This window comes from Myotis daubentonii, chromosome 16, assembly GCF_963259705.1.
Source record: "Myotis daubentonii chromosome 16, mMyoDau2.1, whole genome shotgun sequence".
Lineage (NCBI taxonomy): Eukaryota > Metazoa > Chordata > Mammalia > Chiroptera > Vespertilionidae > Myotis > Myotis daubentonii.
In genome coordinates, this window is record NC_081855.1 from 36,027,433 (window position 1) to 36,047,950 (window position 20,518).

General features: G+C 40.0%; 2 protein-coding genes across 7 annotated transcripts in view; both read right to left on the reverse strand.

Annotated features, from left to right (window-relative positions):
• BRIP1 (BRCA1 interacting helicase 1) overlaps nucleotides 1-1,395 on the reverse strand; it is a 133,294-nt gene extending 131,899 nt beyond the window's left edge. For all 3 annotated transcript variants that reach the window (XM_059669774.1, XM_059669775.1, XM_059669773.1), the window contains exon 1: nucleotides 1,198-1,395. The gene's annotated coding sequence lies outside the window, so the exon portion shown is untranslated. The remainder of the gene's footprint in view (nucleotides 1-1,197) is intronic.
• A 1,930-nt stretch (nucleotides 1,396-3,325) lies between these two features.
• Nucleotides 3,326-20,518, reverse strand: part of INTS2 (integrator complex subunit 2) — a 45,371-nt gene continuing 28,178 nt past the window's right edge. For all 4 annotated transcript variants that reach the window (XM_059669778.1, XM_059669776.1, XM_059669777.1 and 1 more), the window contains exons 19-25: nucleotides 16,922-17,047; nucleotides 11,174-11,372; nucleotides 7,533-7,784; nucleotides 7,087-7,194; nucleotides 6,849-6,954; nucleotides 5,454-5,630; nucleotides 3,326-5,353 (exon numbers count right to left, since the gene is read on the reverse strand). In XM_059669778.1, coding sequence (XP_059525761.1) covers nucleotides 5,184-5,353; nucleotides 5,454-5,630; nucleotides 6,849-6,954; nucleotides 7,087-7,194; nucleotides 7,533-7,784; nucleotides 11,174-11,372; nucleotides 16,922-17,047 — 1,138 coding nt within the window. In that variant the 3' untranslated portion in view covers nucleotides 3,326-5,183. The remainder of the gene's footprint in view (nucleotides 5,354-5,453; nucleotides 5,631-6,848; nucleotides 6,955-7,086; nucleotides 7,195-7,532; nucleotides 7,785-11,173; nucleotides 11,373-16,921; nucleotides 17,048-20,518) is intronic.

A 20,518-nucleotide genomic window follows, 5' to 3' on the forward strand; every position in this document is an offset into this window, starting at 1 on the left:
ACTATGCTGCTGTAAAAAGGAAGGAACTCTTACCATTTGCAACGGCATGGATGGAACTGGAGAGCATTATGCTAAGTGAAATAAGCCAGTCAATAAAGGAAAAATACCACATGATCTCACTCATTCATGGACAATAGAGACCATTATAAACTTTTGAACAATAATAGATACAGAGGCAGAGCTGCCTCAAACAGATTGTCAAACTACAGCGGGAAGGCCGGGGAGGGTTGGGGGGCAGGAGGTAGGGGGGTAAGAGATCAACTAAAGGACTTGTATGCATGCATATAAGCATAACCAATGGACATAAGACACTGGGAGATAGAGGAGGCTAGGGGACTGTCTAGGGCGGGGGGATAAAATGGATACATATGTAATACCCTTTGTAATACTTTAAGCAATAAAAAAAAAGAGTATATATATATATATATATATATATATGTCCTTATAGTGTGTATATATATATATTTATATTTATATTTTAATCCTCATTCAAGGATTTTTTTCCCCACTGATTTTTAGAGAGTAGAAGGGAGAGGGAGAAACAGAGGAAACACCCTGAGAAAGACACAGGGATTGGCTGCCTCCCGCATTGCCCCCGACCAGGGCGCATTGCCCCCGACCAGGGCGGGGAGCCTGCAACCGCAGTGTGAGCCCTGGACTGGAATCCAAACCAGGACCCTTCAGGGCACAGGCGGATGCTCTATCCACTGCGCCAAAACGGCCTGGGCAGCCACCCCTATTCTAACCTAATAGTCTGTGACTCTATCGCTGAGGCTCTGAGAATTAAATCTGGTGGAACCTAACCCCTTGTCCTGAAACCAACCACTCAATGCTGGCCTAGTTACTCGGCTATTACCAAGAAATCAACCCATCCCCCTGCCCCCCGCCCCAACTGTGGCAACGAGCTTCTCAAAATGGGGCCGCGTCCCCTACATAAGAGGGGGGGGGTGGGGGGGTCTGCCTGCCGCTGTCGCCCCCTGCTGCCAAGTGACCGCGGGGCCGCGCCTGTAACAGGCCTTTGCTCTAAGGGGAGGGCAGGCTCCCTCCTCCCAGGTTGGCTTCCGCCCTCTGCCTTCTACCGGAGGTGCAGGTGACCCCCCCCCCCCCCCGACGCCGCGGAGCCCGCCGGGCGGCTGGGCGGCGGCAGAAGGCGCCCTCCGTCAGGTGAAAGCACTCCCCCGCGGGTGGCCGACTTGCCTGGTCTGAGGAAAACCGAAGCAACGCTGGCTCCGACTCCCAGGACAACAGGACACGATGTCGGCGAGCAAACGCAGCGGAGCCCTGGCGCCGAGGAACGGCCACGAGCCTCTCGCCCCCTCGCCAGGCTGCGGCTCCCCGCCAGGCCACGGGCCCGCGCCGCCTGACTGTTCCTCTCCTGCTGCTCTCACCAGTCTCCCCGACGAATTCCCGCCTCCCTCCCCCTCGACTCCCGGCAACCAATCGCCGGGACGAGCTCAGACGAACCAATCACACGCCAAGACTAGAAATCAAGCAACCAATCCCGGCGCGAGACACGGGAATTCTGCGCCCAATGGGAGCCTCGCAATGTCCATCGACCCGAGGTAATTGGCGGCACCGGAAGACGGACTGGGGAAAAGCGAATGACTCCGCGCAAATCCCAGGGATTCAAAGGCGGGGGCAGCTCCGTTTGACTTTTTGCAACCGGTGGTCGAACCCGTGTGTCAGTTTCTTGGGAAACTCTGTTATTCTTCAGGTCTGTAGCTAAACGGAGAGGACACCCCTTTGAGCCTCGCCGACCTCTCCTCTAAGCGTTCTTCCATGCCGCTGGATTCGAAATTCCGAGCTTTAATATAATAGAGTGCCCAGGGGATGGAAAAGAATGAGGCTGGAATTAATTGCTGGTCTACTGAACCAGACGAGGTGAAAGGTTCGTGACCACGGGCTCCAATATCTCAATAATCAAGGATTTCCCAGATACCACATTCAACCAGAGAAGCCTCTCGAGGGCTCCCCAGCACCAGATCACTTACGTCTACCTCCGTTAAGACTTATCCCTCCTAAAAATCAACTTATTCTTCTTTGCCAAGAGTACACTTCAGTTTCCTCAAAGGTAGGCGGTTAATCATCATCTCGCCAAAAAAATTTTTTCACTCTGTAAAGCCTAAACTTGGCTCAAAGAATGTACCAAAAAAGGAAGACCAGCTAGTTTCTCAAATTTGGGAAACTACTTTGGGGAGAGAGGTGTGCTGCAGGAGGGAGAAGCAGGAGGAGAGTCTCACATCTTCCCCAAACGACAAAACTTAAGTCATAAAAATAAATTTTACTCTTTAATTCAGTAATTTCAGGCTGAGAAATTTATCCTAAAGAAGTAATCTTTAAGAAAGAAAAATTGCCGAAACCGGTTTGGCTCAGTGGATAGAGCGTCGGCCTGTGGACTGAAAGGTCCCAGGTTCGATTCCGGTCAAGGGCATGTACCTGGGTTGCGGGCACATCCCCAGTAGGAGATGTGCAGGAGGCGGCTGATCGATGTTTCTATCTCATCGATGTTTCTAACTCTCTACCTCTCTCTCCCTTCCTCTCTGTAAAAAATCAATAAAATACATTTTAAAAAAAAAAAGAAAAATTAACAATACCTCAATTGATCAGTGTCTATTATAATCCTGGGGGGGGGGGGGGGGCTATAAACTTCCCAGCCTAGTAATAGGGAGATGGTTATTATCAATTCAATCAGTATAAAGCCAATAAAATAATTATAAAAACTAAGCAGCCTGCAAACAAATTCCATCTAAAGTTAAATTTTTAAAAAGACTCCACATTTGGTATTAAGAATTATATGAAAATATAAGCAAAGATGAAGGGAAGGTACAAAACTAATTTATTAAGACAGTGGAATAAAGGATAATTTATAAAAATAAATCCCTAAGTATACCTTCAAATTGTTATTCTGCCTTTATAATTTTTTAAATTATTATTTTTTTATTTCAGAGAAGAAGAGAGAGAGAGAGAGAAACATCATGATGAGAGAGAATCATTGATTGGTTGCCTCCTGCTCGCCCCACACTGGGAATCAAACGGTGACCTCCTGGTTCATAGGTCCATGCTCAACCACTGAGCCAAGACAGCCAGACTACAAATTTTTTAAATATCTTTTAAGTAACTGCTTCAGGATAACTACTCTGATTCTTCTCGCCTAAATTTCTAAAGCGCTCAACAGACTCTAACCTTGTGTTGCCATTTGATGTATGTGGCACAACTGAAATAGATTCACCTATGCTCTGAAGCCACATAGTCCTAGATTCCAATTCCTTGAACTGTTCCTTTCAGATTAACAGTAGTGAAATGAAACAAAAAAAATACAACTTCATTTGATAAAGAAGATGAATATTTATAGACCAATATTCAAAATAGCTGCACACATCTGTTTTCACTTGAATAAAAAAAATCACATTTTGACAAATTTTATAGCCTTAACTTAAAATACATGAATATTAGCATTTACTAATATATTTACACACTTTATTTACATCATCAACAAATCTGATGAAAAACAGCATGTTATTATTTTAACACAGCAGGTTTTGACCAGTCTTTGAAAAATTATCCAAGAATGTGCACTGCATTCAGTTAGAAAACATATTTCAACCTTTTCTGAATTCCTAGAGGTTGGTTAACTACTCACAAAATATTCCAAAGCCTCAGGAGCAGGGGTATTTAATTTTAAAAGACTACAAAACAGCCTTGTTTAAAAATATGAAAATTCTAATGGTATTTTTTAAATGCTTTTATTTTTCACAAAAATTACTTAATTGAACATTAAGCATCTACCATCTATAATACTGTACACTTCATGATTTGAAACAGCTACAGATTAGTTCTCATTTGATACCCTTATGAGGTAGGGCCAGTAGTAATCCCATTTTACAAGGAGGAAAATGAGATGTGACTATTTGCTAGTAAAAAGGCTGAAGTTTAATTTCTTAAAAACCACACTTTCTTATTAGCCTGCCTAATTTCCTTTATAAGTGAAGGGGTCTGTTTCAAGTAGGGGCAAGAGAAGGGGATGATATCTGTCATTCAGTATATCTCAGAAAGCAAAGAGAAGTACCTTCTACATTGGATACTTAATTAAGAAAATAAAATGAGGATTATGGATTACCTGAATGCATCTACCTAATGATCAATGGAAGTTATTAACAGAGGACTGCAAAATCCTTCAGCAACATGGCATTTTCTGTTTGTTTGTTTGTTTGTTTTTCTTATTTTTCCTGAGGTCCAAACATTGTATACATTTTCTTAGTCAAAGATATAAGATTATGATGTGAATTATAATCCTAATGACAAACAAAGAGCTCTTTAATGCAATGGGTTGTATTACTCTAAAACTTAAATAGGTACCAATGTATTTCTGACCATTAGATAAGTTAGTAAAGCATTATAAAAATAAATTTTAAAAAAACTAAATGAGACTGTCCTTTCAGGTTCTTCTCTGCACAAAGACATTTCTGTATACACTTTTAAACCAGTATCTTAAAATCCCAAATTATTCAAGTATCTCTTTAAACATATGGCTTTACATATTAGTAAAAAATTGAAGCAAACATGTAAAAATCTTAAAATCCTCACCTGTAATTCCATGAAAATCATTTACAAAAAGCTATTTGCCCTTTTTTAAGCCTTCTCAATACCATTTCTTGAGAACTGGAATTTGATCTTGCATTACTATTACTTGCATTGCAAGTTTGAGAGATTTCTATTTTGGGTATTTAAATTCCTAATTTTTCCTGAATTCTCCTTTTTCTCCCTCTCATCATTGCATAATTGTCACACTGTGTTACTAACTCACAGCTAAAATAAACACTTGGGCTACCCACAAACTCATTTTTATAAGAAATTAAAGGCATGGCAGTTTTTCTCCACTTCAAAAGCTAAATACAAAGACAAATTCACTTTCCAGTAATAAGTTGTTTAAATGTGCCCCCAATGGGGAAAAAAAAAGGCTCAGCTACTACAATATAAACATACCAGCAAAGTAGACCCAAAGAACTGCCAATCAAATACAAGCAAGCATAATTCTCAAGAGAGTTCTAAATTGTATTCATGTTGAATTGAACCATTTTACTGATTCCAAGACGGTACTGTTCCCATTCAGTTTAGAGTTGTTATAAGATACAGATTCATATTGGGCATATGCAGCAACCATCTTCATTTTTTTAAGTTTTTTTTTAAATTCCACTAACACTCATGTTTATTATTTCAATTATTGTGCTTTCAATACAATGACAGAGCTGTACATCAGGATCCATGCTTCCAGTGTCCCTGGATCCATTTTTGTAAGATGAAACTTTACAGATTCCAGACCATACACTTGGTTTCTCCTTTATTTGTTGAAGACCTAAAAACATATGGAAAAATTTTAATTAAAGCAAGAAATCTAAAAAGGATTTTGTCTGTTTGAGATATTAAAACAGGCCTGAAAATAAGTTACTACTTACGTGTAATAATTGGATCAATGTCTCTAGTCTGAGTGGCAACATCAGAGGCACAGACTTGCCCTATTTGGATCAGCAAAGACATAATATCCTCATATAGTGGAGGAAATGCTCGACAAAAAGAGACCAAACTTGGCAGAGTTGGCATGAAAAAAGCATATCGCTTAGCCTGTGTTAAAACTGTTGGAAAGAATGAAATAATTTTTGTCTTTACAGGTATAAATTCAACATACATGGCCTATACAATATACAAGTACCATGTTTGTGCTGAGGATACTGTTTTCTAAGACGTGGACAGCCCCTGCCTTTAGGGAGCTCACAATCCAATAGGCAGCCATCATCCAACATATAAATTCTTATGCCCAAGCACTGTGATAAGTGTATCACATGCATTATTTCATGTAATTCTCATAATCTTATGAGTGAGAAAAGTACCATACTGATACCTATTTTTATATGAGAAAATTCATAAATAAAACATAGTTTAGCCCTGGCTGATAGCTCAACTGGTTGGAACATCATCCCAATACATCAAGGTTGAGGGGTTCAAATCCCAGGTCAGGGCACATATAATAATCAATCAATGCATATATAAGTGGGACAACAAACTGATGTTCTTTTCTCTTTCTCTCGCTCCCTAAAATCAATTAACATACACACACACACACACACTATATCTATATATCTATATATATAGATATAGATATATATACACACACACACACACACACATATATAGTTTAATACATTTGTTCAAGGCCACATATCCAGTTAGTGGTAGAGTTGGGATTCAACTTGGGCTTTAAGCTCTTAACCACTACAAATAATTATAACATGAGGTGAACACATGGAAAGAAAAATGATCAGGGTATTATGGGATCACTGAAAAAGAATATAAAATTAACTAAGCCATTATTTTACAAAATTAAATTATAGTTCATATCTTTTAAAGTAGTTTATTTTCATGCTATTTTACTCTAGGAACCGAAAGGTGGTTAAAATGTTAGGGTATGTTTTAGAACTTAAGAAAACAACTAATTTATGTATCTTATTTATACATAGGACTATGTTTTTCTGGAACTCTACACATTTGTAATAATTGTAATTTGTTTTCTATTGATATAATTACATTCAGAAAGTACATTTGATTTCCATTTACAAAGTGTGGGAAGCTTATTATTTATTATAAATCTATACGTAGTCATTCACAAAATGAACGATACAGTTTGCCTACCTATTCATCTCTACACTATAAATCACATTTGTAATAGAAAAATTTTCAGGAGATGGCATAAATTAAACCTATTAGTGACACAGAAAACAGTGTCACTAAATTCAGAAAAACTATGTACTTCTCTCTATTAGAAGTTTTCTCACTGATGTTGGTTGGCTACACACCTGTCAGCAAAGTTCCCATGACATTGACAGCTAAGCGAGCCACACTGAGTGACTTTGGTAATGCATACTGGATACACAAATGAGAAAGCAACTGGATAGCAAATATCTGCAATACAAAATCCAAACATTACATGTTTCTGAAGAATGTCTTTAAGTGTTAAAAATTATTAAATGTTTTACATAACTAGCAAGACTAGCGAGAGATCAAAATTTATCTAAAGCTCTAAATGCTCATTACCTGTTTTTCAAGTTCTGGCTGTGCAATAAGCTCAGGTATGAAATCCAGACAGATGTGCATAGATGGAATACCTGCGACCGTCAGAGGCAAAAGTTCACATGGATAGCCCTATCTCAACAAGAAAGGAGGGAAAAGATATAAAGAAAATAAAGATATAGGTCAACTACAGATAAAAATATAAAGGAAGGTTTCACTTCCTTTATGTAAAAGTTGCTGTATCTATCCTGGCATTTCACCTTTCTGATGCACTAAAATAAATTATCTAAACACTTGAACAGGCTGAAATAAAATCTAAAAAGTATGATTTTTCTCCATATTGAAGAGGAACATGATTATTTGTTATCTCCCATTTCTAAATGATTCCTATTAATTTAGTATTCAAACCCTCCAACCCCCCCTCCCCCAAAAAAAGTTCAACCATAAAGCAACATTCTTTGAAAACAGACCTGAAAGTGAACAAGCTTAGCAATGTTGGGATCCGCAATGTACATTTGGTGCAAGAGACAACAGATAAGGCACTGAACTTCTCGAAGGTTACAAAGCAAATTGTCTTCTCCTTCCTCCATTCCCTTATTTGGAGTGCTGGTAGTAATAACACTTTGAACATTCCTTAGCAAGCTGTCTGGATTGACACCCTTTGCTTTCTCCTCTTCAGTAGGTAAGCAAATCTCCAAGAGAATCTGGACAGCTGCACTATCCTACAAGCCAATAAAACAGTGAATTTAAGGAGTTTCTGAGAAGTTTATTTGAAACAAATCTGATTTTGTTTTCACATGAACAGAAATTAAAATTATAACAAAGGTACTTCTAGGGGAAAAGTAAGCAATCTATAGGGCAATGGCTCTCAACTTTTTTAGGGTTATAAACTCTTTTAAGAATCTGAAGAAAACTATACATCCTCTCCCTATAAAAATTAACATGTATAAATAAACATATAGCATTAATTCAGGCTGGTCACATATACTATAGACTCCAGTTTAAGAATATCTACTAGAAGAGTTTTCTGATTCAGTGACATCCAAAACAGACCATAGGCAAAAAAATTACTTCTATCAAAATGTCCTTTCTGCCCAGCCGGCCTGGCTCAGTGGTTGAGCATCAACTCATGAACTAGGGAGGACACGGTTTGATTCCCGGTCAGGGCACATGCCCAGGTTACAGGCTCGATCCCCAGTAGGGGGCATGCAGGAGGCAGCCAATCAATGATTCTCTCTCATCATTGATGTTTCTGTCTCTCCTTCTCCTTCCTCTCTCTGAAATCAATAAAAGTATATTTTTTTTAAATGTCCTTTCCTTCCTCGTAAATTCCTACTTCTCCCAGTATTACCCTATCCTGTATTACCCTCTTTTTCTCACCTGGCTACCAGCTAATTAATTCCTCTAAAGATGTTGGTTAATAATTAATGCCTAAAAGTCACTTCCCAAAGCTTTTTTCCCTTTTAATTTGAAGATGGGCTTTTTAAAGCCTTGGTTTTGCAAGGAAAAATTCTACCTTACCATCCATTCCACCTGTGCAATTCAATGTTGCTCAGTCTACAGGCTGGAGTGTCATTTCATAGAATAGTAGTTCCTTACAGGGTGCTTTCCTTAACACCCCTACATGTAAAGGAAAGCTATAATCACTCTCATCTCACAGGAACAAGTAAAAAAAAATTAATGTACAACATGCATCTCTAAAAGACAGACATTGTCTAAATAAAACAATTCCTTCATCTCATTAAAAACTGGATTATAAAGTAAGGTTAGGCTTACATTAGAATCACTTATAAAGTAAGGTTAGCTTTGCTTTATAATCATAATTCTTGGGTTGCAGGGTTCTTGGTTTGGGGTTGTTATGTTTTGTTTTGTTTTGTTTATATTTGTTCTTTGGAGCCAGACTGCCCAGGCTTGGATCCTAGCTCTGCCACTTACTAGATGTGTAGCTTTGAGCAAGTCACTTAACCTCTCTGGGTCTCATTCTCCTTTAAAAATGGAGATGATAATACTCCATACCTTGTAAGTTGGTTGAGAAGATTAAATAAGTTAATATACATAGAGAACTTAGAATAGTACCCAGTATATAGCAAGCATTATATAAATGGTAGCTATTAAGATTCTCAATGCCTTCTTGGAAACTGAGGGCCAGATTTATTTTCAAACTCAGAATTATTTTTACTGAAATATTATATAATGCCACCAGCAGAGACTAGGGTAGCACATTATAATCAAACATATTTATATTTCTGCAGCAAACATACCAATATTCACCTTAAGTGGAATAAAGGCCATAAATAGTTTCACATCAATTCAGGTCAAGTTTGTCAAAAATGAGGTCATATCAGGTCAGGTTTTTCTGCCAATTGAATTACCCAAAAAAAAGGCCTCAGTTTCCATAGCCTTTTGGATATCTGTATTACAGATAAGGGATTGTGGAACTATATTATTCTCTTATTTCTCCTATTACCAATGATAAGATTTCAGAAAATATATTTTAAACTAAGTAAATATTTCTACTTTGCAGACCTCAAATTTCTTCACATTTAATCATCTCACATCTCCTTTACTATTCAAAAGGACTACTTAAGGCTTCAATAAAATTCTACATTGTTACAAAGTTTGTCTAAATATAAAATTGAACTGCTTCTGTTGTAGTACTTAACACTGCTTGACATTTTATGATATGCAGAGGTGGGCAAAAGTAGGGTTATAGTTCTTCATATGGAAAGTAATATAATCCTATATAATAAAAGGCTAATATGCAAATTGTCCCCTTGACCAGGTGTTCAACTGGGAGTTTGACCAGGAAGCGGGGCCAGCCAGCCAACCGCCCACGGCCCCTGCTCCCAGCCAGCCCCACCCCCAACTGGCTCCCCCATCCCGATTGGGGGTGTGGCCGGCCAGCCAACTGCTCAAAGCCAAGGTGGGTGTGAGCAGGGGCCCAATGGCCCTGCCAATTGCCCTGCAGACAGTGACCAGCGGTGGCAGCGGAGGGGGGCAGGGCCGCTGTCCGGCCCCCAGGCACTAGGGAGCCGGGTGGGGGCCCAGCCCTGATTATTCGCCCCACAGGCGGGATGGTGGAGCAGGTGAGGGGGCAGCACCAGGCCAAGGCGAGGTGCCAGGCGGGGCTGCAGGGTTGCGGGGCTGCAAAGCTGGAGGAGCGAGCTGGGGCCCGATCCCCGCAGGCCACCCCGAAGGACCCCACCAGTGCATGATTTTGTGCACTGGGCCTCTAGTAAATAATAACACAAGAATAAACTGTGTTTCACATACACCTATAAACCTACTTTTGCCCTACTCTGCATATATACTATTTCTTGTTCTGTTTGTCTCCACCATTAAATTTTTTCCATTTGATTTTTTTAAAAAATATGTTTTTATTGATTTCAGTGAGGAAAGGAGAGGGAGAGATATAGAAACATCAATGATGAAAGAGAATCACTGATCATCAGTTGCCTCCTGTATGCCCCCTACTGGGGATCGAGCTTGCAACCCAGGCACGTGTCCTTGACTGGAATCGAACCTGGGACCCTTCAGTCTGTAGGCCAATGTTCTATACATTGAGCCAAACCAGCTAGGGCCACCATTTGATTTTAAGAAGCAGAAGTTTTATATTTTGTTAAAATGTAAATCTGATTTAAATGGCTGTTATATTAGTATCATGAAGCCCTGGCTGAGTGTCTTAGTTGGCTGGAGCATCGTCCTATACACCAAAAAGGTTGTGGGCTCAATTTCCAGTCAGGGGACATACCTAGGTTGCAGGTATGTTCAATCCCCAGTCAGGGTGAGAACAGGAGGCAACCAATCAATATTTCTCACATCGATGTTTCTCTCTCTCTCTTCACATTCCCTCTCTCTCTCTCACCCTTCCTTCCTCCCAAATCTTTGGGTGAGGATAAAACAAATTAGTATCATATTATTTCTGATTTTAGTAATACAGTCCTTCTGATATTTAGAAGTAAAGGTAACACCATTATATTATATTCTATTAAAAAAAGGAATACACAATATGTCACCTTTGTACAGAGAAAGCATAATATGCCTTCTACTTAGCTGATTATATTAATAGTGAAGCACTTGCCCTTTTTTACTAAATTTTACTTTATATTACCTGAGCAGCCAGTAATGCATTTTTCAATTCTTCTCTAGTAACTTCTGGGCCATCAGTTTGTCCAATTAAACCTAATGTATTATTCTGGGAAGACCTATCCTGCTCTGCTGTTTCCTTCAGATGAGCACTAAGGTAAGCTTTGGATGCAAGAAGATATCCATTCAACATGTGTAGAGTAATATCCATCAGTGGGGGGCATCTATATACAGAAAGAAGAAAAATACATGAGAAAGAATATAAATGTATAAATTAGCCAGAACATGACCAATTAGTTTAACTTGAACAGTGCCTAAAAACAGTAGAAAAGTAACACTTTTCCCACTGAAATATTCATTCTCAAAATAAAAGTTCAATGTGTCTTATTTCTCTATATTTTAAGATTCTATAAGAGTATTTATTTCCTCTTACCAGCTATAATGTATAATGTATGCCCTAGAGAAAAGACATTCTATTTTGCAGAAAATGGCACTACCAGTAAATCTTTTTGATCTGATCATGCAAAGCAGCTGTCTTCAAGGAGAAATATTCTATTATTGATAAGATGAAGGAGAAATATTCTATTATTGATAAGATGAAGCAGAATATTTACTCTTTCTACTCCTAACTCTTGCTTGTTTGGAGCAAGACAACTCTGTATTCCAAGAGTGCTTTATCCACTTGACCTGGAAAAAATATTTACTGAGCCTCCGTTTCCTCATCTATAAAATAAGTACAGTTATTCATTCCTCGAATAACTGAATTAAATGTAAAAAAGGAAACAAAAAAGATAAATTGGTAATGACTAAAATTTTTAAACTGAGCCCTTAAAAAACCCTAAAATGCCATTTCTCAGTCTATCACAGAGCAAACTAGCATGTGTGCATAAACAGCATTATAGCTTTGTTTACAACTGTGGCACACTGGAAAAGCTTAAATGTCCATAAATACCAGTATGTCAGTGGTTTTTGTGAAATGTCTACATTTTTTATAATAACTATGTATGTATTTACAGTGGAAAAAATATGTCAATGGTTAAATAAACTATAGTAGTGTTTCCCAAAATTGAAGATTAAGAATCACCTGGAGTATGCATTTAAAAAAAAAAAATTCCAAACTCTCCTCCAAGCATTTTGTATGTTTCTAGAGGACAGGCCTGGTAATCTATTATGGAATACTATGTAACAGTTAAAACAAATGAGGTAGAACTATGCATACTAATATGGGAAATGTTGAGCACAGTAAGTTTTTTTAAAAGAACAAAATAATTCCCAAAATATACTACTACTACTACTTTTTAAAACTACCCAAAACAAAAAAGTAAATACTTCTATTTATAAATTAGTAAATACATATAGAAAGTAAAGCTACATACACACCATTCTGACATCAGTTTCCTCTAGAGATGGAACTGGGGTTGATCAAAGAGGACAAAGGAATTTTGCTTTAGCAATGACAGCATGGTAGAGATACAGAGAACAAGACTTTTCAACTGTAGAACCTTTTTCTTGTGAAACTTCTTGTTTATTCACTTATTAACATGTATTATGAAAACTTCCAAATACACAAAATAGAAGAAATATTATAATGAACCTCCAAGAACTCATCACTAGCTTCAACAGTTATCTACACATGGCTAGTCTGATTTCATCTATACCGCCATCCACTTTCCCATCACCAACACTGAGTTAGTGCAAAGCAAATCCTAAATATCATGAATTTTTATATGTGTATATCTTTTCATATTGTTTGACTTTATTAAAATACATGTGAATGACCACTTGTTAAAAAATCAACAAAATTAAAAGACAAAACCATAGAATAAGAGGGAAAACAGCAATATATATATATATCTACACTAATAAAAGAGAAAAATGGTAATTGGCGTACGACGATACCCTTTTCATTGGCTAATCAGGGCTATATGCAAATTAACTGCCAACTAAGATTGGCAGTTAACTGCCAACAAGATGGCGGTTAATTTGCATATGTAGGCACAATGCAGGGAGGCGAAAGGGAAAGCAGGAAGAAGCCCCCTGCCACTGACAGTGATCGGAAACCCAGGGGGGAGCTAAGAGCTGGGGAGCAGCTCTGCCCCCAGCCATGATCGGAGAATCAGGTGCCTTTTCCGCCCTGGCCAGTGATAGCAGGAAGTAGGGGTGGAGCCAGCGATGGGAGCTGGGCACGGTCGAAGCTGGCAGTCCCAGGAGCTAGGGGTCCCTTGCCTGGGCCTAAAGCGAAGCCCAGGATTGCGGGGCCACTGCAGCTGCGGGTCCCCGCTGCCCGGGCTGGACGCCTCAGCCAGAGGTGTCCTGCAGAGGCAGGGGCGGAGCCCGCGCGATCGCGGCGCCCCCCGCTGCCACTGCAAGTCCCCGCTGCCCGGGCCGGACGCCTAGGCCAGAGGAGTTAGGCCTGGGCAGGGGCAGAGCCTGCAACCACGGGGAGCTGGGGGTCCCCTGCCCAGGCCTGACACCTCTGCCGGAGGCCTCAGGCCTGGTCAAGGGGCCGATCCGGTGATTGGTGATCGGAGGGTGATGAGGATCAACTCCTCTGGCCGAGGCATCAGGCCTGGGTGGGGGGCGGAGCTGGGGATTGGGGGGATATGATGGTCCCCTTGCCCAGGCCTGAAGCCTGGGTTAGAGGCATCAGGCTTGGGCGGGGGGTGGAGCAAGCGATCAGAGGGAGATGGGGGTCCCCTGCCCAGGCATGATTCCTGGGCCAGAGGCCTCAGGCCTGGGCGGGGGCCAGAGCCAGTGATCGGGGGGAGATGGGGGTCCCCTGTCCAAGCCTGATACCTCTGGCAGAGGCGTCAGGCCTGGGCAAGGGGCCGATCAGGCGATCGGAGGGTGATGGGGGTCTACGCCTCTGGCCGAGGCATCAGGCCTGGGCAAGGGGCAGAGCCAGCAATCAGAGGGGTCTGGGGGTCCCCTGCCCAGGCCTGATGCCTGGGCCAGAGGCATCAGGCCTGGGCTGGGGGCAGAACCAGTGATGGGGGGAAATGAGGGTCCCCTGCCCAGGCCTGACACCTCTATCAGAGGCGTCAGGCCTGGGCAAGGGGCCGATCCTGCGATTGGAGGGTGATGGGGGTCAACGCCTGAGGGCTCCCAGTATGTGAGAGGGGGCAGGCTGGGCTGAGGGACACTCCCCCCACACACACACACCCAGTGCACGAATTTCGTGCACTGGGCCCCTAGTATATATATAACACACAAAGAGCTAATATCCTTTATAAAGAACTCTTTAAATTAAAAAAAAAAAAGATAAGCAATCCAATATAAAGGTAGGCTAAAATATAAAGAAGATACATTAAAATATTCAATCTAAAATATAAATTGAAATGGGAATTCATTTTTCACCTATGAAATTGGGAAATATGTAAAACAGTGTAGGAAGTGTGTAATATCAAACACAGTTATGGGAATGTAAACTGGTTCAGCATTTCTGGATGACAATTAAAATTGGAATCAAAAGTCCTAACACAGGGTGTGTTACTTCTGCCCCAGTAATCCCATTTTTAAGAATCTATTCTGCCCTGGCCAGTGTTGCTAAGTGGTTAGAGTGTTGCCTCTCTTCCCACTCCCCCACCCCACCCCCAGCTAAGTGTGGTGGGTTCAATTCCCGGTCAAGGGCATGTACCTGGGTTGCCGGTTTGCTCCCCACCCCCCATCAGGGTGTGTAGGGGAAGCAACCAGTCAATGTTCTTTTCTCTCACATCAATGTTTCTTTCTCTCTCTCTCTCTCTCTCTCCCTTCCTCCCTTCAAGTCTCTCTGAAAAGCAATGGGAAAAATACCTTCAGGTGAGGATTAACAAAACAAAAAAAATTTTTTTAAAAAAGAATATATTCTGAGGAAATACTCAGTACATAGAACAGTCACCACAGCACTATTGATAAAAAAATATAGAAATAAACAAAATATCTAATAATAAGAGACTGAGCTAAGCATATCTATGTGGATATCCTGTGGCCAATTAATATAAGAATATCTATTAAAATGAGAAAAGGTTCAGAAGTGAAGTAAAAAATCCAGGCTACAAAAACATTACATACATATGATGGCATAATTTAACACCTTCCTGAACAACTGGAGGCACTTCAGGTGAAAAGTTACCTACTTAGGTAGATTTTTAACACTGATAAATTGTTTTAGAAGTGGCTCTTTTCTAGAAGTATTATTACTAGAGGCCCGGTGCACGAAATTCATGCACTGGTGGGGTCCCTAGGCCTGGCCAGCAATCAGGGCCAATTGGGGCCTCTGGCTGCCAGCCAGGGCCTTCCTTTGTTCCGCACCACCCCCTGGTGGTCAGCACACATCATAGCGAGTGATCAAACTGGTCTACTAGTCAAACTCCCGAGGGGACATTTTGCATATTAGCCTTTTATATATATAGATTGTTTTCCTTTTATTAGATATTTAGTGTCACTTATACTACTAGTATTTATTCTTCTGATTCCTATTTTCTATGAGACCCTGAGCTTGCCAAATCATATTTGGCTGATTTGGAAGGTTTTGTCACTTCAAGAATATCATCCCCAGATTTGAGGGCAGATGAGTCTATAGAGTATATTCTAGTTAGTCTTTACTCGTTTCTTTAAACCACCTAGCACAAAGCTTCCCTTCTTAAATTACCACCTAAATGGCCTCATTAGCCTATTACTCAAGGCTCCCCTCCCCATAGTATGACCCTAACTAATATTCCAATTCTAAAATTGTTCTTAAAAACTCATCCTTCACACTAGTCCTTTTTATTCTTGCTTCTACACTTTTGTTTATACTATTCTTTTGCCCACAATATCTTCCCTGACCCCCTAACCACCACCATTATAGTCTGTTCATCTAAATTAGCGGTTCTCAACCTGTGGGTCGTGACCCCTTTGGCAGTCAAACAACCCTTTCACAGAGGTCGCCTAAGACCATCCTGCATATCAGATATTTACATTACGAGTCATAACAGTAGCAACATTACAGTTATGAAGTAGCAACGAAAATAATTTTATGGTTGGGTCACAACATGAGGAACTGTATTTAAAGGGCCCGAAGGTTGAGAACCACTGATCTAAATCCTATTTTTATCCTTTAAAATACTACTCAGGTCTGACTTCCTCCTCATCTTTCCTGAACTTTTAACAGCATTCACTTACTATACCATTCATCTACCTGTGACCATATTATTTAACTTTCCATTTATTTGTCTTATGAAGGTGATAATCACTTTGAAGGCAGGCCCCTCAACTTATATATCTTTGATATTATTTAGCAAATAGAAATTCAAACATTAATGATGTGAATTAATTAATTATGCCCCTTGAAGTGAAGCCACTTCAAAGCAATTAAGTTTAGCAATTGGCAAGGAAATATAGACAAATATGGACTCAGTGAAGCTAACATCACAAGTGAGGATGCCAAAAAGATCACAGTTATAATGCATGTAATGGTTCACAATAAATCAATTTCTTTAAAAGCCTTTTCAACAATGCTAGCAGAAATGGTATTATTCTTTACTGGTCTTGTTCTGAGAGAAAGAACAGCCATTATTGAGGGTTGCCAACACAAGAAGGACATTTCTTTAAGGCTAGATTTACTAATCACATATTAAATATTAAACTGAATATATAGTTCATCAACATAGACAACTTAAAAAAAAACAACCCACCTCACAGGTCATACTACAAGAACCAGTTACTACAAGAACCTTAGATATGTTTAAATTTAATTTCTTTGACTCTCCAAAGTAAAACTCTATAATAAAAATGAAATTCAAATGACACATACCTGTGTACCCTATGATCACATCTTAGAACAATGAGAGGATCTATCATCAGGTCATTCTGAGTATACTTTTGTTGTCGAACAAACTTTATTGAAGGTTGAAGTGCATTGACTGTCATTACCCACAGCCTGATGAGAAAAGAATCACATGTTCAAAAACAATTATGTTATGATTGAAACATGTAGCCATCTAGTCCTTTCTATCTTAAAAAGATATATTCAGGGGGAGAAATAGAAAACCGGTGTGAATGAACTTTGAAAATTAAAAACTATAGAAATCTAATCTATTGTTATGTCTCTAAAACAAATGAAGTTAAAACATTAAACACGCCGAAACCGGTTTGGCTCAGTGGATAGAGCGTCGGCCTGCAGACTGAAAGGTCCCAGGTTCGATTCCGGTCAAGGGCATGTACCTGGGTTGCGGGCATAGCCCCAGTAGGAGATGTGCAGGAGGCAGCTGATCGATGTTTCTCGCTCATTGATGTTTCTAACTTTCTATCTCTCTCCCTTCCTCTCTGTAAAAAATCAATAAAATATATTTTAAAAAAAAAAACAAAAAACATTAAACACAAAGTAGTTTCAAAATTCTTCACCAGTGTAATGGACTAATCACGGCATTTAAAATAAAAATCTGAATTAAATCCTCAGTAATACCATACTTGCTATGACTATGTACGTAATTGAGCCTGTCTGAACTGTTTCCTCACCTATAAAACAGTAATATAATACCTATAAATGAAATCTTACCAAAGTTTGCACTTTCAAACTGTATTTGGCCTCACAAATTAAGTTATTGTTCTATATTTGTCATCATAAAATTTTAATGTGAGATGCCACTTGTCTAACATAGTCTAACTATGTTCAGACTATAAACATAGTTATTAACCTGACTGCACATCAGAATTATTGAATGACATATCAATGTGGAGGGTACCTGATCTTCTACAGTGAAACCCAGGAGTCCACTAGTCCCACCTCACACACACAGGTTGTCCACTCTTAAATATGAATGGACAGCCAAGAATGATCAGACATTTCAAGAACGCTTCTATTTTGAAAGATTAAAATATACAAACAGAAGGAATGGGACTCCAAGAAACAGAATGTTTGGATGAGAAGGAAAATAAATATTTTAAACCTATAATTAATATCCTTAAAGCCGTAACCGCGGCTCGTGAGCCACATGCGGCTCTTTGGCCCCTTGAGTGTGGCTCTTCCTAAGCCTTAGGAGTACCCTAATTAAGTTAATAACAATGTACCTACCTATATAGTTTAAGTTTAAAAAATTGGGCTCTCAAAAGAAATTTCAATCGTTGTACTGTTGATATTTGGCTCTGTTGACTAATGAGTTTGCCGATCACTGCAAAGGATAGTCTTTTTCATATATGAAAACAAGAACAGGAGGCATTCTAAAATATTCAGATCAGAGCTCTTAGAAATTAAGAATATAACAGATTTTTTTTAATTCAAAGGAAAGATTAGATGATAACATTGAAGAAATATCCAAAAAAGTATAGTCAAAAGACAAATTTTTAACATAGAGGAAAGCCCAACCAATGTGGCTCAATTGTTGATCATTGATAGACCTATGAACTAGGAGGTCATGGTTCAATTCCCGGTCAGGGCACATGCCTGGTTGCAGGCTCAATCCCCAGTGTGGGGTGTGCAGGAGGTAGCCTATCAATGATTCTCTCTCATCAGTGATGTTTCTATCTCTATCTCTCTCTTTCCCTCTCTGAAATCAATAAAATAATTTTTTTTAAAGATTTGGAATTGGTATAACATCATTATTCAACACCAGTAAGGGAAGCTCCAATTCAGTCAATAGAAGGAAGCCTTCAAATTTCTGAAAGGAAAAATGAGCTAGAATTCTACATTGAGGCTAAATATCAATCACATGTGAGGGGGAAAATAAAAATCTTCTCAGACAGACAAGTCTCAAAAAAAAAAATGTTTCCCAAACACCTTTTTCTCAGGTAGCAACTTGAGTGTAAGTTCCACGCACTGAAATTGCCGGGAGCCGGTCCATCCTTGCTGTTTCAAGGGACCTGGCATATATGGCATACTGTTCTTAATATGTTTGCTCACCTTCTTGGCACTATGTGTTTTAACCAAGGTCACCTCTCTGAGAAAGGTTGTTTCCCCAGGTAGGGATTTTCCCCTTAAGTTAGGGAGGGAATAAAACCCCTTAACTAAGTGCCAGGCGGGTAATTAATCACTTTAACTACGAACAATCATGCTTAAGCTACATAATCTTTACTCCCTGGAATGGAGATAAGAAACGCCCTAACCTTTGGAATAGAGATTGATAGGATTGGAATCAACTGGTATAAATACAGATGTAACAAGACAACAACACACAGAACCTAGACACAGAACCTACACAGAACCTCGAGACAGAAGAACTTCACTGGAGAGAACATGGCAAAAGATCCTCGACAGAAACTGGCCACAGAACCTAGAGACAGAACCTAGAGAGAGAACCTGGCTGAAGAACCTAGAGACAGAACCTGGCTACAGAACCTGGATAGAACATGGCAAGAGAACCTGACTAGAACCTGGTGACTGAACCTGGCTACAGAAATTGGCAAGAGAACCTGACTAGAACCTGGTGACTGAACCTGGCTGGAGAACCTAGCAAGAGAACATGGACACAGAACCTTGGTTGGAGATCCAGACCAGAACTTGGCTGAAGATCCTGGCTAGAGATCCTGGCTAGGCTGCCGATCAACAGAACTTGGTTGGAGAACCTAGCCAGAACCTGGCCACAGAATCTGGTGACCGAACCTGGCTGGGGAACCTGGGGAACCTGGCTGGAGAACCTAGCAAGAGAACATGGACACAGAACCTGGCTGGAGATCCTAACCAGAACTTCGCTGGAGATCCTGGACAGAACCAGTCTGGAGAACCTAGCGACAGAACCTGACGACAGAACCTGACTGGAGATCCTAGATAGAACCAGGAGAGAGAACCCAACCATGCTGGTCAACTGAACGCTGCCTCCGTGTCATTCCTTCTTCGCTGACTCCGTCCACACCTTTGGGGACCCCTGGACCTGCTGGGGTTGGACCCCAGCATGAAATGCGGAACTAAGCCGACTAAGAGAAAAACATGGAATCCAACAAAGAAACGAGACAAAGCAATTCCAGATGGCTACTGTACATAGCCCATATTCAAGCATGAGAAAAAGCTGTGAGAGGAATGTTTCCAAGAAAAAAATGTTACTGATGTGTTATAACTAACTGTGAAGTAAGTTTCCCCTCAATAATGGAGTTTAGGGATGAATAAGTTATTGATGCAAAATCTGAGTGAATGGATACAGGCAAGTAGGGTTTGTGTGGGGGGTGGGGAGGAGGCAGTTGTATAAGTAGGAAATTATAATCAAAGGATATTCCACAGATGAACTATAAATAACACTTATGTAGTCATAATAATATGCACAGTGAAGATTGCTATAACCAAAAATTTTGAGATAACTATGTTGAGAGAAAAGGAGAAAGAGAAAGTATGTACTGGTGGACGAGAGACTCACAAGGGAGAAAGCAGGTACTAAATCTTCATCTTGTATAGTAGGAAGTCAAAAGATAACTTCTAAATTGG